This window comes from Osmia bicornis, chromosome 14 (assembly GCF_907164935.1).
Source record: "Osmia bicornis bicornis chromosome 14, iOsmBic2.1, whole genome shotgun sequence".
In the NCBI taxonomy this organism is placed as follows: domain Eukaryota; kingdom Metazoa; phylum Arthropoda; class Insecta; order Hymenoptera; family Megachilidae; genus Osmia; species Osmia bicornis.
Genome location: NC_060229.1, coordinates 5217168 through 5242083, shown reverse-complemented (window position 1 = coordinate 5242083; position 24916 = coordinate 5217168). Strand labels below are relative to the sequence as shown.

Below are 24916 nucleotides of genomic sequence, written 5' to 3'. Positions count from 1 at the left end.
GGTAATTGAAACCATCCGACGCAAACTGATGGTTTGTTTTTCTGTTAATTGCCAGATGGATACTTTGTAACTGTATCAAAGCCTTCTAACATAATTTCAAATACTTTTGTTGCAAATTACAGAAATTTAAATGAATTTTTGGAAATTATCTAATTATCTAACTAAATTCTATTGTAGCGAACGATTAATTACCTAATTGCAAGGTATTTAGTAGCTGTATCAAAGCCTTCCAATATAATTTCAAATCATTTTGTTGCAAATTACAGAAATTTAAATGAATTTTTGGAAATTATCTAATTATCTAACTAAATTCTATTGTAGCAACCAGTTAATTACCTGCAGGATACTTTGTAGCTGTATCAAAGCCTTCCAATATAATTTCAAATCATTTTGTAGAAAATTATTAAAAGTTAAATGAATTTTTGGAAATTCTCTAATTATCTAACCAAATTCTGTTGTAGCGAACGATTAATTAGCACCAGGATACTTACTAGCTGTATCAAAGCCTTTCAATATAATTTCAAATATTTTTGCAGCAAATTATAAAAATTTAAATGAATTTTTGGGAACGTGTTCTCCTTAATTGTCAAACGAAATTCTATTGCAGCGAACAGTTAATTACTCTTTAAAGGCTAAGGTTAATGAGTTATAATTCCAGCTCGTTATTGCAACGAGTTAACTATACCTATTAACAAGGCTAGCATCAGTGAACTCTCTCACCTGACAAACGTCTGAAAAATTCATGATCAAGTACCGGAGAGTGGCTAAGTATCCCCTCACCACCGAATACCATTCATTATCACCTGTCCCTGGTATCTGGCAAACGGGTTTTCAACAACGTCAAGTGAAAAATTGGCTGTTTCAAACGCGTTATCACCTTCGTCCGTTCGATACCTGTGACACCTTGATGTCCAATCCAAGAAACGTTCCTTTCATTATCGTAATGAGCCGGTATAAAGTAACCCTCGGTTAATGTACCCCCTAATTACACCTACGTTCAATTAACATATCAAGAGACATTTTCATCTGGAAATGACAGAACACGAACGCTACTGAAAGCTGTATCCACGCTTTTATCGCGGTAACACGTTTCTAAACGAACGGTAGCGATCTGTCAGTCGAAGAAAAACGGTCTGGCTCGAGCAACGTACATATCGCCTTACATACATCTACCTACGTGCCTCTGTATGAATTTCACTCTAGACTACCTGTTTACGTATACATGTTCCTGTGTAAAGCGGAACAGAAACACGATGTTCGCTCGACCCGTTCTCAACGACAGAAAATAAATAAACTTTTTAATTGAACTCATTAACACGTACGCCGCGCGGTCGTCGTGCATCCGCGTCGCGTCGTTTGTAATCTCGCTGATACGCGTACGACATATTTTTAGTTATTTAATTATTCCGGGCCTCTCGATTCACAGGATACTAAAATTATTAATTAGAAAAACTTTACTGGTGTACAAGGGTTAACGTTAATAAATGTAGCTTTAATAAATGATTAAGGGTAATTAAGGGTTAGATTTAATAAATTCATTTCACACTGCATACGTTCAATTTTTCTTCTTTAAGAAAATCTTCTCTAATCAATTATTAATGGTAATTAAGGGTTAGCTTTAATAAATTCATTTCACACCGCATACGTTCAATTTTTCTTCTTTGTAACGATTCAATGATTCGTTACGTGAATATGTTATTTATATAATGGTACTAATTGAGAAGTATTATTCGAATAGGTACGAGTGCTACACATCACGGCTAAGCCAAGTGTCGGTGTAATTACACGCACGCATCGTTCAAGAGAAAGCGCGCACGTGGCTCGTTCGGTTAATTAGCTTTCCGACGATCATCTAGACACGTGGCGAACCATTAAACCGATCCTGAAATCGCGGGGATTCCATGAAAATCTTTCAACTGAACGCGACTTTCTAGCCGTGATTTGCATCAACCATAGCGAATCCTGTCGAGCTTATCGTACGGATAGAGTCGTACGTTTCGCAAACGATCGAATAACCGTTTCTATCGGTACACGACTGCCTTGAATTTTGATAAGAAACTGGCTATCCTTTATCGAACGAATGGACAACGAGGATTTTTCTCCAGAACGAACGAGGTGCATAGAAACTTATCGGATGGAGGAACTTGTCCTTTGGAACATACAGGATATCCATTGTAACACTTTTTGGTATTATAAGAACTGTAAGGGAATTTTCAAACATTTTAATTAAGCATCCTGCGCAGAAATTGTTGAAAATCTTATTGAGTAATTTTAATTAGCACTTTTATTCTAAACAAATCTTAATTCGATATCTTTCGTTAATAGGCAGAAGAAGAGAAAAATATGATAATCGACAGGTAGAATCACGAAGGAAAAAGGAAAGACAGATCGTTAGAGGTATTCAGAGCAGACTTTCTAACGATTCGGTGCGGAGCGTGATACGACCCGTCTCGACCTCTCGTTCACGAAGCAGAACCAACGTGTGTGCAAAGCTTCGAGCACGTAAACAGCTGTTCAACATCGGTCAATTAATCATTAATAGGCGATAATATTCATGGAGGTTCGGCTTCGATCGAGAAGCGTGTCGAATGATCCGTCGATCCTCGACGCGTCAGAATCGTTCCAGATTCGAACCGCCTAACGCTTCGTGCAAAGAAATCGAAGCCAGAAATCCTCGTTGCACATCGATCGTACGATTTACGAGGGATAAGGCTAGCGGTCGTAACACGACTCGTCGGTAATTGCACGCCATCGACGCAGATGTGCCTGACGGTTCGACATTTTTGGAGCGGAATCGGTGATGAATGATTTGCATGTTGGGCGATACGCGGAGGATGATGCTTTCTACCGCGATCGAGTCTTTAAATAGATCTGCGTAAGCCTGCGAGACCGTCGCCTTTTCACTTTTATAAAGGATTCATTATTTTTAAGGGTGAAAAACTTGTCAGAACAAAAAAATGTAGAATCATAGATGCTGTTGAGAGAACTTGTGTTAATTTTAGAAATAGAGGAATATATTTTGTAATTAACTCGAATTCTCTCATCTTAATTATTCCTACTCCCAAAATTAAACACTTTCCTCATAGAAAATAATTTTAAAAATATTCGATTCACCTGGAATCTGTAGAAGTTGAGAAATAAAGGAATATGTTTTCTAATAAATTCTAATTCTGCCTCCTTAATTATTCCTATGTCCAAAATTAAACACTTTCCTCATAGAAAATAATTTTAAAAATATTCGATTCACCTGGAATCTGTAGAAGTTGAGAAATAAAGGAATATGTTTTCTAATAAATTCTAATTCTATCTCCTTAGTTATTTCTATTCCTAACACTTTTCTAATAGAAAATAGTTTTAAAAATATTCGATTCACTTAGAATCTGTAAAAGTTAAGAAATAAAGAAATATATTTACTAATAAAATCTAATTCTGCTTCCTTAATTATTCCTATCCTCAAAATTAAACACTTTTCTAATGGAAAATAATTTAAAAAATATTCGATTCACCTAAAATCTGTAAAAGTTGAATTAAAAGTCGCAAGTACCCAGACAATTGATATTAACGAAAGCCATTCGAGGTTCATTCTGTCCGTTGTTAAAAGAATCCTGGCAGTTCGCCCATTCGATCAGGAACAAAGCCCGATAAAGACGCGGAATGGCCGTCGAGCACGAGGCCGATAAAACGCGAGCAAGAACGATGGAGGAGTTTGCATGAAGAGCATGCGTGGGACGTGAAGACACGATATCTTCTTGTGTGCCACATCAAGGAAGACGTACGAACCGATTCGATTCACATTCATGACTTTCTAACGACTTGGGACCAAGTGTCGTGAACGCATACACGAAAGACATTAGCGTGAATACTCGAATGTGGACACTCGGAACCCTTCTTACCTTCGTTCCAAAACATACGAGGTTCTTGTTAAAATAAATTGCACGATAGTCGCTTTCGTTTTTGTATTTCATTTCTTTTGTCACTTTGATATCTTCGAAATTAAATAATTTATTTCTGAATGCTGTAAGTACCATGTATCTTATATGCACGAAGGTTTTTAATTATTTCTGTTAAAATTTTATACCAAAGGGTTAATCCCGTTTATTAACGAATAAAAAAAAATAATACGATGGCTGTGGCAGTGGAAAAAGCCATACATAGTCAGACGTACTAAATTCCTAATTATTAAAGATATCATTGATATCACGAGCGGTGATTTATTAAGAGGGTAAATCGAGGCTGCCAAATGCGCCGTGATAATTAGCCACGCGGTCATCGGGGCAATTATTTTACATTTTCTCGCCGTTCGTACCGAAGGAAAGTGAGCGTACGTATCGTGCCGCTATTCTCGATCCAGATAAGGATCGATGCTATAATTCCACGGGATCTACCGAAGGATCGCTCTCACCGTTGATCAGCTCGCGGTATCCTTTATAAGATAATCTGGCGATGCAGCGACGCGGCTCGGCTATTTACGAACCTGTACAATCCTGTAAATCGTATACTCGTGCTTCTCCTATCTACTATTCGTCACGAGACCCAGTACGCCTCTGTGTCTTAGATCAACGCTGAACTTTGAGTTCCTCGGGAGAGCACTTAACGAAAGCAAACGCTTTTCCAACGGGCACGATCGATCACGTTCAGTTTCAGATTCCGCGGCTGGATAAGCCGGCTTGATTCAGTATTCGTGAAAATCGTTCCTGGAAGAGATTATTCTCTTCGCGAATGCTATGCGAATCTGTCGCACCTATGAAAGTTGAAGTATTTTGCAAACTTTGACTTTCTTTTAAAATTCCACGAGATCGTGATTCGTTTTTAAAGACAGGTATTCGCGTTTCGCTCCTCGTCATCGTCGTGGTTTATATCGAAATACCCCGGTTCGAGGGTTCATGAATATGCATGACTAGGAAGGTGCCCCCGCAAAAATTTACGACCCTGACAGGCTGACGTCTGGAGGATCGCAAACGAGGACCGAACGATAGCCTGGATATAATCGGGTCTGACAGTCCTCGAGGAACCACGTTACGCTTCGAAATGGCCCGAAAGGTGTTTTCAGAACGTCACGAAGGTGTTCAGAGTGGTTTCTTGTTCTTCTCGGTATCGGACGTGTTATCGGAACGGGCGCCACGGGAATAGATAAACAGTCTCTGCTCGAGGATCCTTCGTTCGGTGCGTTGGTGTTTTCAATTCTACGAAGATGATGTCGAGGATGCTCTTGTTTTTAATGAAAATAGAGCTCGAGCCTCGAGGAGATTTATTTTGGAATTTGAATGAAAATAAAAATGATGGAACACGTCTAATTCAGGCTCCATCCAATTTGTATAATTTGATAAAAATTTTTAGTCGAACGGTTTCGCGATAATGCAGAAGGTTCCGTTGAAACAAAACAGTCGCGAATGATACGGACATTTGCATAATCCGTTTGTCCTCGAAGAAACGAGAATGCCAAAGAGAAAACGATCGCCGGAGAAACGAGTATCTTTTGTGCTAAGGACGAGCAGTGATCGCGTCGGAAAGATTCAGAATCCTTGTGTTGTCTGACAACCGTGAATGACCAATGTGACAGGATAATAACTTCGGCCAGAAGGAGAAAGAAAGAAAGAAAAAATGGCAAAGAAATTGAAGAAACTTAGAAACTCGTGACATCGGTGAACGTTGAAGGAAATAAAGAGTACATCCACGTTGGCACGGTAAGTAATTGGCAACATTTAATTGCCTGAAATTAATTTACCTGGATCGCTATCGGGCTCATAATTACGGCCTCCGTTTCAAGCTCTAATTATAAAACAATTTATCGTGTCTCTGACGATGATGAAGCGGGAGGGGTATAGAGTGAACGGATCACTCGTGCGGGCAAATGCAACTCGTAAAAAGCTAACCGGGAAATTAATAATTGAACCAGCTTATTTATTACCATAACGATTACTCCAATTAAACGGTGAAAGAAGGAACAGAACCTTAATGATCTCGAGAATATAAAAGATAGCCAATTTAGGGTTGACTCGAATTTATAACTCGGTATCACTGTTAATTTGTAATATGGAAATTGAAACACTTTTTTCTAATTATCACTATTGCTAATTATCTCTCGACGCGAAGGATAGAACGTGTCTGGGTAACTAGTCGTATTTCGAGAAGAGACAACTTTTCCCTTTCCGAAGAATCGTTCATCGAAAAGACGATGAAAAACGCGTCGAGGCAGAGCGATTACGAATAACTTCACGTTCGCGAAGGAATTTCGCCCGCGGTTAGAAAAGAGACCGAGTTACCGAACGACGAACGGGAAGAACGGAGAGGGGAAGAGAAAGTGTGGACACGAGGATCGAGAGGGATGGAGGGTCGATTCTAGCTTCGAGGGGTCATTATAGAACTCTTCTAACCGTCTCCGCGCTGATGCCAGACTGTCTGGATTGACTGATGTCAGGTCATTCGAAGCTTCCTAGACCTCTTCTAGTTGCCTCACCGGCTACATGGAAGTCGAGAACAGGCTGAACAGTTCTAAAGATATTACCCGACGAATCTCGATACGCCTCGTTACGCGAACGACTTTCAAAAGCAATTAAAACTGGCACGCTGAAACTTATTTGCTCTGCCCGATAGCTACGGTCATTCGTTTTGGCTTTGAATTCGTGACGCAACGCTGTTCTTTCTTCGCGTTTCTTTATTTTTTTTTTTTTTAATAAGTATACTTTGTATTTGTTAGGTTTCAGACCGTTTAGAGAGAGTTCGATGCAATTAATTTTTGCTTCGAATGAAATTAGATTGTTGGTTTTGATTATAATTGGAAATAATTTCGAAAGGGTGAACAGGAGAAAATATTTTCACTTACCTGTGCGTATTCGGCGCAGATGTCGATCGACGACACGTAGTTGACGACGTCCTCGATGGTCCACCGATTCACCGCCTGTCCGTCGCCACAGGGCATGTGACCACAGAGGGACGGACATCTCACTGGGGGTGGCGTAGTGGGTCGAGGGGTTGGTTTTGGTTTCGGTGAAACGCTTCCCGCTCTCCTGGTTTCCGTCCTCTGCCTCTTACGCGGTGCGAATCCTCCTGGACTCGAGAGATCCAGGGGACTCGTCACTCCAGGATCTCTTTTGTTCGCGCCTGGACAACAAAAGACGTTATCATGTTATTAAATTATTATTTATTCGTCTGTAAAGAAATGTAGATCTCTGAAATACAAATTAAGGGGCATTTTTCAAATTGGGCGGGCTCATAAATCAAACAGATCATCACCAATCGATTCGAAAATTTAACAGTATATTCAAAAAAAAATTCTTTTTGCAAAAATCAATATATCAAAAAACTCCTACGTAGTTCGATAGCTGTTTTGATATATTTAAAATCGAAAATATTTTAATTTTTTATCCTAAGTTAAGAATTGCAGGAGCAGCTGGTTCTGCCGTTTAGCCCTACATAAAATAAGCGGAGGAATCAATATACTAAAATTAATTTTTAAAGTTTATTAGTTGTAAAATGAAGGCATGCTTATAGAATTTGGATTTATTCCATCATTTAACAAAAAATTTCCAAAATATGCTTATTTTTTCTTACTCTAGAGTGGCCTAAGAAAATTGCACAAAAGTTACCTTTAAGGTACGTTTCCAACTCTGCTGCATTCTGCGCTGCATTCGCAGTCCTCACCATGTGCAACAATGCCTGCGTCGACGACATATCCAACATAGGCGGGAACACGGGATTACCGAACAGGCTGTCCTGCTTTTGCTCCTTCGGATCCTTATTGGAAAGGGGTGAGGTGGTGGGTACGGTAGGTGGTTGAGGCGCACCCAAGGGTGCCATCAAACCGACGAAAGGTGTCGCGGCAGTTTTGAACGCGGGAAACCTTGGATCTAAACCCGGAGGATATCCGTTTCTAGGTGAACTGAAGTAGCTGTAAAATAGAAATGAAATTTTTTATGAAACATAATTAAGATTTTTAAAAAATACGTTCCGTTTATCTTGAGAGCCATCGAAGTTCTTTTTCCCCGCAGCAAGTGCCAGCGCACATCCTGCTTGTGCGTGGAAGGACACGGGCATATTTATTCAGCGAATTGGAACGACGAGCAAGGCACTTTCTCCTCGAAATGCCATGGATCGCAAGCACCGCCATGCGCTTCCAGCGTCCTCGTCACGCGGATCTATGCTCGGTACTTGACTGATCCAACCAAGTGTACCCTTCTGCTCGAACCCAACCGAGCCGTGTGCCGGAAGCTACACGGTTGAAAGCCTAAGGCACTTGCAAAACGACGACCGGTTTCATGTGACAATATTGCGCGACCGCGACAGCCGGCCACCTCTTGTTCGCCAAGCGGCATCAATATTTCGAGACATGTTACGAGACGATCAATATTTTCCCTTGGTTACACGCTCGCTAGAAGCTTCGTACGCGTTTTCAATATTCCCACAGATGCACGAGGAACACTAGTGATCGCAGTAAGAATGTCAAGGCAAGCGTCAAGACCATCAAGGTCCTCTGCTCTTTCACAGATTACATACGATTTCTTATGCATCGCACGATTGAATTGCAGAAAAATCATTTTTGATTCGAAGAGAGACTAGTACTTACTCATTAGGATTTGCGTTATTGTACTTGGCAGCGAGGCTTCTCATGAAATCGCTGTAATTTCGTCCCATCATCTGCTCCATGTGTTTGAGGTGATGGGGTGGTGGTGGGCCCTCGGGTCCACCCAAAGGGGTAGCATTTGGCGGCGTTCCTGGGTGGCTAGACGACGAGGGCGTTACGCTCCTCGACGAGGTCGAATTATTATCCGGAGTGAGTCGTTCAGTTTTAACCTGAAATAGAAAGATCAAATACTCGATATTTTCATGTTTTATAATACCGAGAGATTAAACCAACAAGCACCCTCGTGGTCACGGTCATCGAAATGGTAACCGAGATCCATCTCGGGGTGGAAGAGAAGGAGCAAGCAGGAAATATCTACGAGCATTAATTCCCGGGAACAGATTGCATCCGAGATATGGTAATGAAGGCAACGCGTGGCGTAAGAGTTGACTCCTCTTCGAGAACGGTCGCGACGTGACACCAAGAAGAACGAGACTCGATTGGCGTAGAATAGGGTCCCTGAGGAGAGACCGAGCAGCCTCACCAAGAGGCCACGTAAATCTCTTTCTCGCCTCGAGACACCTCTTCCTGACAAGGGGCCGACTCTGGTCAACGTAGACACGATCCCAACGTGTACACGTTTCGAACGGCTCTCGTCCACTTGGCCCGTCAGTTTCTTGCGAAAGAAAGGCGTCGATGGGGACCTTAGCGCCTGATCAATTACTCCTCGGCATAATGGATTTCCTTTTAAACCCTTTCAATATTTTTCACCGACAAAACATGCGCTCAGACATGGACACTTTTGAAATATTTCAAATTGAGGAAATTATACAATGATTCACGTATTGAACCCTTGCCCTATAATATCGTGTCATACTCGTGAAATTTCGAGTTTAATTCTAATTATAATTTGCTCAGTCAATGATCGTGACATTTGTTTTAAAATCGAAGCAATAAATATTTAGCTCCTACTGACACAACTATCGAAAAAATCATAGGCGAAGGGGTTAAATTATTTAACTTGAATTTCGATCTGAAGAAATAAAGACTCTATTTGCCTTTCAACGAATTTCCTAAAAATTTCGGAGTGTTTGAAGAAGAAAAGCTAGTCGATTGAAGTGGTAGCGAGTACACGTGGACACGAGTCCCGTTCAAAGCCGTCCCGACCGGTGTACTATGACATCGCTGTCAAGTAAAGCCGCACTGTCATTCCGCTGCTGACATCCGTACGACCGGTGGACGCTTCTGTAAACGTGGCAGCGGGGGCCAGAAAAAAAGCAAACGGTCAGATGGTTGGGATATATCGATGGTCATCGTTCGGAAAGAATGTACGTCCAATGACACGTGAAAATCATGCTCGGCTACCACGTATCTCTCGACGTGACTACAAAGATCTCTATGGAGTAGCAGCAACGAGCACGATGAAGAATTAGATGGATAGATATTTCTGTTAGATTGTTGCATATCAAACGGCGGATACGTTAAAATTATTTTCATTTAACTCACTTGAGTAGTATCGAGACCATTCTGATTCTGCCGCCTTCTACCCCTCGGCGGCCTAGGGGTCGCCGCACCGGAAAGGTGGGCACCCTGAGGGCTTCCGCCCCTCGCGTCGACCGCTGTATTCGCGGCCAGGGTGGCCCCGTCGTTGTTTTCCGTGTGTGTGCCTAATTCAGTCGCTTCTCCACGATCGCCGCCACGTGGTCCAGAACTAGCGGACACGTTTTCACCTGATACCTCACCTGTACCAACAGAAAATTACCACGGTTATTATAAATTTCAACGATACAGAGATACACACATAGAAACGGATAATTATTTCTGGGAAGCTAGGTTGCAGCGTAATCTATTAGATAATCTATAAAACGTTTCTCTGGTATCGTTTCGTTTTCAAGTAAACGCGAGCTGCCCTTTAAGGCGCGTTTCCCGCGGCTTAGCTGGTAATCCGCTCGTATTTTGGCGCATCGTTTGCTCGATAAATCCACGGCTCGACTCTGTATAATACATTTTCAACTGGCAAACCAGGCAACTCTAACAGCGGTTTCGTAACGAGGCGGTAGCCGCGTCGTAAAGCTTCCTTAACGTCGGCCCCGTGTAAACGGTGTCTTTCGACACCAGGAATTTCGATGAAATACGTTTAAGAGGGATAAGCGATTACACGGTGGCTGAAAGCGGCGCTAGCCACACACACGAAATTTACGCCTAATAAATGAACCTGTCCCTGCGTTATTATCGCGGTGCTTGATCAGAGACTTGTAACAGCTTTTCGGATACGCACAGCCTTCCATGTGTAATAGGACATTTACAACTTGAAACACTTTAAACTAACCAACACGAAAAGTCTTCACTCCTCGAATACTGTTATAAATTTTATGAGGCTGGATTTTTATTTTCAATAAATTTTGCCATTTATTTTTTGAAACCTAATACGAGTATATTTAATTAGGCAAATCAAGGAATTTCTAATTTATTCCTACAATTTATTATACAAATGTTAATTGCAGTTCAATTAAAAATTTCACCCTTAATGAGTCAGATGCTCGTCGTTAGAGACAGAGGAGTAAAAGAGAGAATGAGAAAGATGGCAGAGGGTAGAAGACAGAGGTCAGTGGCCACATTAGCCACCAGGAGTACCCAATAAATTCTTGCCATCGTTAAATGGTCGGAATTTTATGGCGGTTGTAACTCGTGCACATGGCCGAATTTGTTGGACGATACGATCGACTGCGGCTTGAGATCGTTGCATGCGATCCGAGATCGTGGATATTGCCTTGATTTCACCATCGATGCACACGTGCGTTCGTGGTAGCTCCGAGGCCATTCTTGGCTGAATTTATTTAGTTAACGTGCCAACAGGGTGAACGTTTAGGGAGCGGGGAAGAAGGAGAGATACGGTGAAGATATTGAAGAAAACACTCGTTCACCATCGTCGAGAGAAAGCCACCTCCCTCTACCTTTGACTCGCATAACTTTCTAGTTCATCATATTTTTTTTATTTCTAAAATAGAATCGAACAGTGTTAAATGACTGGTCGAAATTTACGACAGACCCTGATTCTATAGACCCGGGCGTGAAAATATACATTAATCTGATTTTACAACTTCCACGAAAGGGGATCTGGTATCCTGAAATTAGCAGAATCATAACGCGTTGAATAAAAAAAGGATAAGAAAATTGATCGTAAAAGCCACTCCTATGACAGCCATTATCCAATGACTTCATCGTTTTTGAGCGCAATATTTACGGTTCCCCATAAAAATTCTATTAGGTGCTGCTATTTAAGGAGAAATCTACTCTCCTAAACAGCTCTATTTTTCTAAAAGTTCAAGGCCACGAAGGAAAATTGATTTCGAAAAAAATTAATCATTCGTGTTCCTAATTAACGAAAAGCACGAGTGCAAAGTTAAACGCGAGTATCCTTAATTAAAACTTTCTATCGCGGCTCAAATCGACATTTGATTTACAGTAGTCGTAAGGAAAGCTCGTAAAACTCTATCTAACCGTTTCCATCGCATTCCCTCACGTGCCCATTAGAGGATACGCATGGACCGCAACTTTTACGTGCACGCGGTAGCGCGGCTAAGTCACGTACGACAAATATCATAACTCGAATTCCGGAACTGCCGATGCACCTGACTATTGTTTGCGGATCGTTCCTCGCGTTGCTGGGGTTATTTGCGTACCGGTGGAAAATCGTTTGCCGACGAAGTCGACGGAAACTAGTCAGCCCTGTGAATTGCTTCTAAATCCTCGCCAGGTTGTCTTGCAACGTTTGCCTTCGACTGTGTACCGGGAATAGTTTCCGCGAAAATAATACGCTGTTCAATACAATCAGTCGAATGGTTTTATGTGTTTACGGTGTCACTTGTACGCGCGTGATTTTCAGGTTAACCGACGGATTTATGAATGTTAAGTCCCACGAGCACACAACTCGAAGGAAAACTGACTAACGCGATTTGAAACGGGTGAAGTCTCACAGTTGAACTTCAAGGTGCGACGACACGCTATTCTTAGCGAGTATTAACACGTCGTTACGATATTTCGCACCAAGAACGTGCATTGTTTCCAGGAGAAAATAGAAGACTCCTTCGCTTTGTTCGTGTATCTGGCAACCTCTAAATTTTTCAATGTATTGAAATAATTGTAGGAAGTATTTCCGATTCTCAAAAGGAGATGATTAATTCGATGGTTAAGCAGTGATTATCATGTTCGCGGTGGAAATGCAGGAAGAAAAGCACAGAACACCCGGAACTCCCCAGATGGGTGCTGAGCATAAATTATTTTGCGAGACTGCTGTTAAAACGAACTGACCCTCGAGGTCAAGAATAGAGCGGTTCGCGACAGGAATAAAGATGGCAGCTTACCTTTCAGTCTAAGTTAATTATTCCAGCCTCGAGAACATTTTTCGACGAATTACTGGCGAACGTTTACCTCGAGGTCTCTGTTAAGGATACTTGAGAGAAAAGGATGGCGAAAAAGTGACAGTCAAAAGAGGATGATCAATCGTCATTTCAGAATCCTTTTCCGCGATGATATCATTGCACTAACCGTTATATTTTCTGTAAATTATTCATAATTTGATTTTTTAAAAAAGAGCTACACACGTGGGTGTTTAATTCGGTATCACTAATAATTCGAGAGTTCCAGTAAAATAAGGAATTTATGAAACGTTCTAGCATGGATCTACATAAGATACTCGTTATCAATTTCAACAAATTAAATTAACCCGCTTTCGCGAAGCCCGCTGAATTTTGCAATGAAAAAATCGAAACGCGTAGGTTGTAGAATATATTCAGTCTTAACAGGATTCGGAGTAACCACCGACGTATTCAATTTGCCGTGAAACGAATAAAAAGTCGAGGCTATTTCTTGCAACTTATGCTACGAGCCAAACAGTGGCATGATTTCTTAATAGCAAACAACGCGACTATATCTATGCACGATCAAATTAAGCATGAAACTCAGCACAGATTTCCAATGTTACGGTAATTTTCATAGCTCATGGAATAATCGAATTATGGAAAATCTATATTATCTCTGCTGGCATAGTACGATTAAGATCGGTCTAAAGATACGGATTAAAAGTTATTAGACACGGTTTGTGCATATATTATTCGCTCTGACCGCACCCAATTCGCATTTGCATTCGACATCTTCCCCCGTGCACTTCCGTTACGCAATACATTCATACATTTTCCTCTCGCAGAGATTTCTCTGATTTTCATTTAGGAACGATAAGATCAATTTACATAACGAATACAGTGGAACGAAGTTTATCGCTTTAAAGTGTAGGCGTTTAATGGAGGGGAGAGGGTTTAGTCTCAGGGACCGCTAGGTGGCGAGATGATCGGGGATAAGTGTTCTCGCTAGCGGTCGCCCGGCATGCAGTCCAAATTTCGGTATGATAGATTTCTGGGTCAGAGACGAATCTGACGCCTTTTTCTCCCCTCGCTTACAAAAGCGTAAACCCCGCCAAAGGTTAATACGCGAGAGCGGAAGTCACCGTTTCCTCCACTTACGGCCTCGGCAAGGTTGGCCGCTTGAAAACCCAGCGGATCGCCAGGGAAGAAGTGTTTGCACGCGTGCACGCACCTTCCTCGTACATATCCGCATCCGGGGTTAGCATGCTACTTAATGAACGATAAAGGCGGCTTTGCTGCGTGCAGCAAAATTATTTTCTGAACGCAGGAGTTTAACTGCTCCCTTGTATCGGGGAAGAAATGAAGAAATAGAGGGAGGAATTGATGATGACTAACATAGAAAAAAATTCCAAAGTGGTTCCTGAAGGACCATGTTTGGTATAGAATGTCGTTCCAGCTGGGTATGCAAAGGGGATTAATGTGGAATTGTCCAGGGCGAATATCAGCAGGCATAGCTAAACCAAGGATAATAATTGCGAGCGTAACGACCTTTAAAGGCCGGTACACGGGCAGGGTGAAAAGAAGCGGGAACGTAGGAAGGAGGAAAGAGATTAGTGTCACAGCGTTAACACGATCAGCGGCGTCAGCTCCGCGGTGTTAACTTACACATAACTTACCGGCGTGAGTTATGCGCGAGCAGGAGGGCCGGCCGCGCCATTAAAGCGGGTTATGCCCGTTTCAAGTGGAAAATCATAAGCACCGCAGATACGCCGTTATTACTATAGACGCGCCACGAGAACGCCACTTACTTTGTAATCATGACTAATGCATAATGCAGTAGCCGGTGCATTTGTATCCGTGCGTCTGTCACGCGTTCCTATGCGGGTGCGTGCATCATTCCTGTACGCCCGATGATCGTCGTGTGTGTTCAGGTATAAATATAAGACTCGCGTGCAATCGACTTAAAGTACAGGGCAAGTTCGAAGATCAACGATTTTGAAAAAAATTTTTAGGAAGAAAAATACTTTGAAATATTTCTGTACTTTCAGCTCCGTATCGCACCGTTCGCTAACCATAAGAATCAATAAACGAGCAAAATTATACACACGGTAACGAGAGTGAACGTAGAAAGCTTACAGCCAAGGCGAATCGGTACTCCTGTTAAGTAGGTGAAGGCACGCGAACGGGCATCCCGAGGGAGAGAACGTCGCGACGCTACTATGCAGAACGAGATCCCGTCGCGTGAAATATCGTCGCGATGAGGTTCGCGATGAGCAAAAAAGGTTAAATTACCAGCGTCCAGGAATGCTCGAATATCGTCTCGTTTGCGAGGCCCCGAGCACAACCCGCTAGCTGCAGATGACGCCTATAAATTCTTTCGGAAGATTGTCTGGCAATTGACACAGCTTAGATGACGTTGCATTTTCAGTGTACACGTGAATCCATGCCATCTGATAGCTGTTTTATTAGGTTACCGTGCAGTGTAGTAAGTATATGAAACAGGGGCGCCACTAGGGTGCTCGGCAGAATTAATTAACCGCCACGTTAAAATTAAGAATCTTTGATATTTGTTTATTTGTAATAAATAAATGAAAAGGAAATGATTTAGTTTGATACGTGAATTCCTCCTTCTGATGTTATCCGTGTGACGTCGCTCGCTATACTGACTCGTCCCAGCACCCGTGTTTTGTATACATATCGACGCCGATGGCTCATGCTCGAGTCGATCTTTGTTTTGAAACAGAAATGCGAGCCAAACGCAAATTTTGCCTTATCCACGTTTTCTAACAATATATCACCTGTTCATTACGTAAAATAAAATGGACACCACCAAGGAATGCTCGGTTTGCAACATCACTAATTAACCAAAATCGTTTACGCCAGCATTTTCATCGAGTAATTCGACTAATCAGCAAATATACGAGTCGATCAAATGCTAACGTTAGATCGTACAATAAAACCACGTCATTCCTCTGGTGGAGGTGTAACCTTGGTCCTCTGGAGAATGGTACAATCAGCTGTTTCAAATGGAAGGTCTGGTGCACAATGGATTGTCTCGTGACTTGCAAGAAGAGAAAATGAGTGGAAAACGAGAGAATTTATGACGATTCTGATTAATTAACCGTTTGAGTTCGAAGCGAGCATCAGCAATTTGATGCGAAGAATTTTTCTGCCAAGTGTCAAGTTTATTCACCTATGATTCCTGGTTTATATTTAAAGAAGATTGTTCCATATTACAGGGCACATAAAATTTACAAATGATTTCTAAATTGACAAGCCTGTACATCATTCCTGGCAGCTCTATAATTACAATCACATTAGCATCGTGCTTTACATAAGGAAATACAGATAATTATATACAAATGATGAAATAATTTCTATGCAACTTTTTTGCAACATATCTCAATTAATTGTAAAAAGTGATTGAATGTATCTGCGTTAGAAACGTGTTTATTTTAAATATCTGATACTCTTTATGGCGAGCAACGACGACTTAATAATCATACACTTTCAATAATTAGCCTCATAATATGCAAACTAGTATTGAATTTGAATAAACATTATATTAATAGTTCGTAGGAGTATCATTATACAATGATTCGTTTTTTCTCAAACTTCATAACTTGTTTTTTCTGCTACTGTTGATATCATTGCACGTATTCTCTATAGTCAGGTTAATTACGCCAGCAGAAAATGAATCAATTACAATGAAAGTAGCTGTTTTTCATGAGAATAAATGAACCTTCGCTTGCAATTTGTTTAACACATTACCGTGGATATGCATTCATAGAAAAATAAGGAACAATTATGTTAACACGTTCAGCGTCGTGTTAATTATCATTGATCGATAATAAGAACTTGAAAAATAATTGAAAAATTGAAATGATGACAAATTAAAGCATTGCATTACGCAATATTTTTGGTAAAATGGAATATTCTAATGTAGAATATTTTTTATTGTGTTTTTATTAAAAGATGCCTGTTTTATTCCTTCATTTTTTTCCAATCTCATTAACCAGCGAGCAGTATTTCACACATGTCAAAGGTAATGATTTGAATTTTTTGTAGGAAAGATCTTTTTATTCCTTTTAGTGTAATTTCCATGTAATTGTCTGTTTCCTGGGCAGAATTTTTTACATTACAAATAAACTACTGATACATATATTACAGTAAAACGATAGCCGAAAAAATGCATTACGAATCATACAATTCATTTAGAAGTATAATTCGAGAAATTAATTATTCTGTCATTTATTTTAACAACGTAAGAAAATGTTTTCATTTGTTTTTTTAGAATGTACATAACTACAGCTCTTTATTTTCCTTTGTTTAAACCCAACTCTTTTAATAATCACCCTTATTAGCTAAAGGGTTAAATTAATCAATTTTATCATGTGCTGTGTATTCCTCAACATCCCTCTCCCTCTACCTTTTTATATCCCTTCAAACACATTTCACCTACCACAGAACCAACTCCCTTAAAAAAGGACTTCGACTTTTCTCTAAACCAAACACTCCAATCCCGAAATCCCCACCCTCTTTGATAATACTTAAAGAACCACCATGCCGCCTTGAACCAAGAGAAGACTCGAAAAACTGCTTCACCTGTCCTCTATCATCACAGGTGGACCAGACACAAAGGCTCGAGGAACAGAAGCACTTTGTTCACCGTTTGTTTCCTCGGTGGTAGACAACGTACTGTGACCTTTAGGCGAAAAGAGCAGAGGACTTCGGGCGACACGGTGGCAGCCGGGGGGAGGGCGCAGGAAAGAAGAGGAAAGGTGCGTGCCTGCGTGACGTAGCTTTCGCAGGCCATCACGCATATGTTACCCTCCCCTCGAGAGGAGCGGAGGAGACCTCGTACGCGCTTACAATGCGATCCGCGGGGTCATTCCACCTCGGCCACCTTCTTCGGCTTCTTCGTATTCGTCTGTGCCTCTTCCGCTGTGTACCTGGCCAGCGAGTGAACTTTGTTCCGCCGGGACGTAGGTGTCCGAGGTGCTTTATGACGAGGGTAATCCTTTCCTCGGGGTCGACGGAAGGACGTAGGTGTCAGCGCTGGGCGTGACCCTCGCGTCACCGGGACCCGGACGAACGGAGGAAGTTGGCGCAGAGAATGGCTCTTTCTTCGGGTATTGTCTTACCGAGATCGCGGAGGAAAGAATACAGAATTCAGGGAATGGAAAATATATGATAAAGTAAATATCGATAAAAGATAGATCGGTTATCTCGTAAAGTCAATTATTTATAACCCTCTCCGCAATAACAAGGAACGATAAATCAAGTTTCTTACTTATTGGTTTGTTACATAAGCAGAAAAAGGAGTAGATATTTGTATAATAAGAAAGATTCTTGTAAAAAGAGTAATAGTTGCGTCATAAATAGCAAATGGAATTGTAATAACCAGAATATGAATCTCTAATTTTCCTAAATTGGCAACAAAATTTGATACACATTACATCTACAATTCCACCATTTTGTGTCAGAAAATGTTTTATACATCTACGTGTCTACCGGTATCGCGATAAAAACGATCAGCGTCTGAAGAACCGAGAAAAATCACACGACAGGCGAGAATAACAAGCAACTCCCACGACTCGGTAGCTCGTTTCTCCGTCTGTTCGATATTCCTCGGCGAATCGTGTTATGCAATCGATTTATCACGGCCAAAGGAGACCATTCTCTAAAGGGCAGAAAAAAACTGTACCTCTCGAACGGATCGGGCTGCCATAATTCCGTCTTTAACATACGGTGACACTCGGGAAATCGCTAGACCGACGCGTACAACCGTTTAGCATCGTGCGAAGATAAAACCGATTAGATATGCATCTAAACAGGTTAATAAACCACCCACACGTCGCTACACACCGCGCGTTGGAACGTTTCCACACGCAGTACTGACGGAATCTTACACGTCCTGGTACCGTTTCTCTTTCCCTCTTTCTACCTCCTGAGCTCTTCGAATCACTGTCACCCTTGCCTGACGTATCGACTCACGACGACTTGGCGAGTTTACGAGAAGAGAAACTGTCACCTGTCGCGAAGTGAAACTCGAAGAAATTGTCGCGTAAAATTTTTCTATCGTCGCGCATGATTTGACACATTACTCTTCGACGCGTTTATCGCAATGTTAGAGAGTGGAAGTGTTCTAGATGTCAGAGAAGGTATTCAACTGTGGTTGAGAAAGAGCAAGATGGCTCGGAGCGCGAGAAACGATTAGCACCGACAATCCTCCTTGGTCCTGTTCCTCGAGGGAACAAGAGACGTTGCAGGAGTAGTGGAAGTCAGGTACGCGGGTCGAGCAAGGGTCAAAGTCGGACCACGACGAGTCACCTGCGGTGTGACCGATGCGAGCAGCCAGCAAACGCGCTCGCTATCATCTCACCGAGTCCCTGGCCTTCTTCGTCATCGTGGCTAATGCTAACTGCGAGCCTGCTGGCGTACAGTCATCCGCAAAACTCACTCGCGTCCGTTTGTTTAACTATTTAATATTCGTACCGCCGTGAAATCATTCATTTACGTCGACTCTACTGAAAGTAATATAAGAGGAATAAAAATATTCCAATTGCCGAGACGTTCATTTTGCAATAATTAAATTATAAAATAAAACTGAAATACCGTTAATTACCAAGGCCGTATATCCCGTCGTAGCATCGGAATCAATAGTTCCCACAATTAGTCGCGCCACCAATCAAACCGCATTGTTCAATATTCATCGACGAACCAGCGAGCCCGGTTACGCCACGTATGGCGTGTCAAGGAGTTCGTCAATAATTATTCCAACGACAAGAGCCACGTTAACGAACGCAATTAGTGTTGTGGAATGGGATGTCATTGATCAATTGGTGCTTTCGAAGGACATAAAGGTACCTCGATTGAATTTTTCATCGTCGCCGAGGGAAATAATTATTTGTAAAGAATAAAATGAATAATATACTGATTTGTCAGTGTACCATTATTTCACACGTATTTTCGAATGATGTATCATCCTGGAGTGTCATCAGGAAACGGTTATATGACCCTCGATGACTGTCTATGGCCAAGGACTTGGTCACCTTTCCTACGTCTGTATTTTACTCGACTATCGGTTATCCGCTCCTCGCGCATGTGACGCTACATAGTAATTGATGCTGGCTTAGCAGTAATTACCGACGTAATATATTGCCGTCCTAAGAGTAAGCATCCTGCTTCTTGCACGAATAAAACGTAGCCAGAGTCAGCTACTCGGTGTTTGAATAATGAGCGTCTTTCGCGTTTCCCAATGGGCTCTTGATCCTGTGTCTCATAAAATGATCGCTGAATGTATTTATCCGATGTGCAACATAAATATTAAGGCTGTGTTTCCGAATGGCCCCCCAAAATTGAGAACTTAGGTTCGGTATATAACCTAAATTGACTACAAGAAACCGATTAAAGTTGGTTGCAGAGCTGGATGCCTTACCGTTTTCGAGATATCATGGTAAGGTTAGGTAAATCGAAGAGCGCATGCGCAGTATTGAATAGCGCATGCGCAGTATGGAATAGCGCATGCGTAGTCCCAAAATTGTACAACAATTTCTTACCACGATATCTCAAAAGCTCTGAAACCAACTGTAATCGGTTTCTTGTAGTCAATTTTGAGTTCTCAATTTTGGGGGGGCCATTCGGAAACTTATCAAACATTAATTATCAATCGTGAACTTTATACAATTTTTTTAAAAGCAATTTCAATCTAAACTTGCAAATCAGCGCAAGGGAATAAGATCAGCACTGGGATCGCATAGCCATGGGGAAGCCGAAAAGCGTGACCGATCCCGTCGATTACAGTTTCGTTCGGCGATATCGTCCGTTTGCTAATTAATCGCGAGCATGTCGCGGTATTCGATCGAGAACGGGGACCAGGTGGAGGACATATCGTACTGTCGTATAGAAGGACGCCGTGCGATGGGCCACCCACGACAGGCCCTCACGGTATCGTCTACAAACGTAAATTAGCGACTTATCGTATCGAGCTGGTCGTTAAGCGGTTCGATCGGCGCGAAATTCGAAGACGTTCTCGTGACTCGGTGATACAATGTACATAGGAACGAAGGTGACTTAAAGATAGCGGACACTGCAGGCTGATTTCAGTGTAACTGTGATTCAAGAGAATTCCCAAAATAAAAAGAATTGTTCCGAACCTTCTGTTGCTTCAATTAACCATCGTTTCATAAATTATAATCCCAAAAAATTAATTCAAAATTCAAATCTCTATAATCAAAGGAATATTCCTCGTGCCTAGAAACGACAGCTAATTTTTCGATTCACCCGGTAGAAAAAATTGCTCGAAACCTTGCGTCGCCTTAGCTGACCCGGACAAGGATCCAAAGGTCGACAGGCGAGGAATGCCGACCGCTGATATACCTCGCTAATGAACCCTCCGCTCTCGTCCGTCCCGTCTATTTACCGATGGACAGGGAAACACCGTGAACTTCTCTCTCTCCGTTCGGTCGTTTTCGACCGGCAAAACGTCTTAAAAAGCAATCGAACGGCCAAAGGCCAGCCAGTGACTCGGTCCGAACACGTAGGTCGATATCTTCGATACTACGTGGAATCCTTTTCGATGGCACACCTCTCCAAGAGATTAGACGATCTTGCGTAAAGTTCTCGCAATTACCCTTCAGGACGAGTCAATAAAAGCTCTTCGTGCCTGTTAATGGGTTGTTCGAAACGGTAAACTTTAACCTCACGGACTCGGGTCTCCTTAAACGTGGACCATCGAGGGAATTCCATAAAACGCGCCACAGCTGTGTCTTTACGATAATGTATATCCTGATCGCTGTTACCACCTACTAACGCGACTATTATAGGATTCGTGCGGCTTGATATCGCGAAAGAATGTAATCAAGAGACGTTCGAGTAACCTGCAACACAGTTGGACGTAATGTTCGTTATGGGACACTTGAAACATTTACGAACCATGATATCGGTATGCTGCTTTCAAAACATTACCTTGGTAATTCAATTTTCAAACTCAACGTGTCACGTTTCAACCTGACAGCCAGAATTTTTAATATTCCATTTATTGAATAAATCCTTACAGCAATCAATTTCAACTAAACATTCCGCAACCATGGAATTCTACATTTAATAACTGTCATGTTTAGACAGCAATTCCATTACCAGCAGATTTTCGTGTCTCAAGCAATGCCCGAGATTCGTCGATAAAAATCCCATTAACCATTACTTTTAATTGCAAGGACGTCGTGATCACGCCTTCAGATCAGATCGGTAGATAAACTAATCGCGATCGGATATCAGGGTTGTTACACAGGGAAAGTAGCCCGACCCAATTACTTCTCGTTTGATCGTTTCAGCCAAGTGCCGTTAGACGGTTTTTTAATCGCCACCGCGAAGAACGTGCTACATAAGTACTAGAGCAATTAGCTGGTAAGACCTCTTCATCGATATACTATCGATCGCCATTTGTACGTGTCAAGGTGTCGAGACCCTCTTGTTGCACGGTTCTCATGCATAAACATCGCTGTGACAATGAGAATTATCGGCGAACGGCACGCAAGTAAATGGAAACGCGAAGCTTGTTTCTTTTTAACGAGTCACGATAAATGCTGCTTGATTTCTCTGTTTCCAACCGAATCGTGGCATGTCTTTTAGCTTCGAACGATATTTCCATTATCGACGTGTTAAATATTGTGATTGCAAAAACACTAGAAATAAAATTACAATTTTCTTTATAGAAAAGGCTTTATAGCTTATTAAAAAAAAAGTTTCCCTATTTTCAGGTTTTCAAAAAATTTGAAAAAATTCTAGAATATTCTAGACAAGTTTCTTAATAGAAACTTCTACTTCTAGTCTGATTAAAAAATTCTACAGCAAGGAAACAGGAGAAAGCATTGAAACCGCTATTCAATTTACCTCTCCGTATCCACCAAAGTGACCTTTCTGAAGCTTCTGCCGGACAAAGAGAAGAAATATAGCAAGTAGAAGAAAGGAGAAGAGGAAGAAGAAGGAACGGAGAGTAATAGAGAAGCATCCCGATATGGTCATGCTCTCCCAATGCAAATGAGAGGCGAGAAGAGTGTTGCTTCAGCGGTAGGCGAATGAAAGCTCGAGCAATTAAATTCTCATTGGAAGGCAGACACGTGTTACCGCGTGTCTGACGAGCCGGTCATGGCGATCGCGACCTCGAGATCCACGATATCTCGCATTACGCGACAAATCGTCTCCTGCTTCCTCGTCTCCTTAACGACAGTTTCATCGTTTACCTTCGTTCGATCGTTCTCATCGGTCTTCGATACGATTTTTATCCCGAGGAAGCGACTGTTCGCGAAAGCTACCCCGATTACACGAGACGAGTAACGCTAACGCGTTTGATGGGTGTTATTAGAGGAACGGCTGGTAATGTATTCCTTTCCCGTTCCCCAAATGTCTCGTAATTGCTGCTCGTAATGAAAGAGAAACAGCTCGAAGGAAAATGAGTTCGCGAATGCCACCTTGGGTGGCATAAACTGTTCGGTTCTTAATGCGGCCCGCAGATGCTCGAGCTGTTTCGTTTAAAATTGTAATTGCTGGGTGGTCGTCGTGATAGGATGAATCTTAAGCAACTTGCCAGGAGAAAGTAACGGAGATTATTATATCGATCGTTCCTTCGTTCCTTCGTTTCAATTATTTATTTCTATTCACTCGATCCGTTGCTACAAGTAGCCTTTAAACATCATTAAAGAACGTCTTCGAATATTGATTAAACGCAGCTTCCCTTTGACACGTGTCACAAGCGAAGGTTGAAATATCGTACCCCTCGTGTGTTAATCTTGTCCGATGATTAAATATCTCCGTTCGCGACACTGTCCGGTATAATAAACCGTGTGCCTCTCTAATGGTAGGCAAAGCAATCGCCATAATTCAAAATCCGCCGTTCCTTATCGAACCGCTTGGTAAAAGTTCTCCTAGACAAATCACTGTACACCGGCGTAACGTCGTTATCATTCCGGTGGTACCTCGTTCGCTGGCCCAACGGCAGCCGTCCATCGAGTGAACGCTAAACGAAATAATTACCACCGTCGATGCAGCGTTCCACCGCGTATCAACGGCGACCCGTTCGCGTACGTACGGCCGCGTGTCGTTTAAAGGAATTATCACGACGTCCGTCCGACGTGGACGATTAATCTTCGCCGTGCGCGGCGCGGCCTTTTCGTCGTGCTAGCTTCCACGGCGTGGCAACGAGCGCGGGAGGAGGCTGCCGATCGAGAAGAGGAAGGTTTTCGCCTCGGTTATCTCGTCACGACGATCTGCCGACAGATACATCGCGCTCCTTGACACGTAACAATGCATGCATGAATTAATAGCAGCCGCTGCCGTGCTCGTACTTCTCCTCGCTTACAGCCAGATTTACATCTTTATCGTGGCCTGGGAGGTGTCTCGTTCGAACCTCCGACACTCGAACGGTCGCGGTTCCACTCCCTTTTTTTTTTTCTTTTTTTTTTCTTTCATCTGCACACCTTCGTCGCAAGGTGTGCGCGGTTTTTTCATGCGCCACCTGTGTGTCGTTCGGATTTATCGCCGGATAGGTGGCTGGGAACTCGTGACGTTCGCTTTCAGACAGGTTTCTGGGAAGGTTCGGCGTTCATTGAAGCGATCGCTGCCGGATACTTTGTATGAAATTGGAACTCAGCTACGAGGGTTTTGATTCACGGATGGCGGAGCAGAATCTTTCCTGATCGAACCTCTGATTAACGCGTCAAATTTTGTTAATCTGCGTTGTGATCGACTCGGACACTGCTGTCCAAGGGTTAATTTGAAGAATAAATAAATCAATGTTCTCGAGGGTACAGAATGTAAAGCTTCTTTAATCTTGATCTTACTTGCAATCAGATTAAGGCTCCTACGTATAGCAGGTTTCATCAGCAACATTGTCCTTCGAGGTAATTAAAATTAGTAATTCGCGCAATTAATTGAATCAGTAATTAATTAAACACCATAGAGAACACGGAGTTTATCGAGGATCGTCGGGATCCGT

General features: G+C 42.1%; 1 protein-coding gene across 3 annotated transcripts in view; it reads right to left on the bottom strand.

Annotated features, from left to right (window-relative positions):
* LOC114875904 (proline-rich protein 36-like) overlaps positions 1-24916 on the bottom strand; it is a 117289-nt gene that overhangs the window by 42182 nt on the left and 50191 nt on the right. For all 3 annotated transcript variants that reach the window (XM_029186740.2, XM_029186737.2, XM_029186739.2), the window contains 4 exons: positions 10067-10302; positions 8564-8790; positions 7587-7888; positions 6824-7101 (listed from right to left, as the gene is read on the bottom strand). In XM_029186740.2, the coding sequence (XP_029042573.2) occupies positions 6824-7101; positions 7587-7888; positions 8564-8790; positions 10067-10302 (1043 nt within the window). The remainder of the gene's footprint in view (positions 1-6823; positions 7102-7586; positions 7889-8563; positions 8791-10066; positions 10303-24916) is intronic.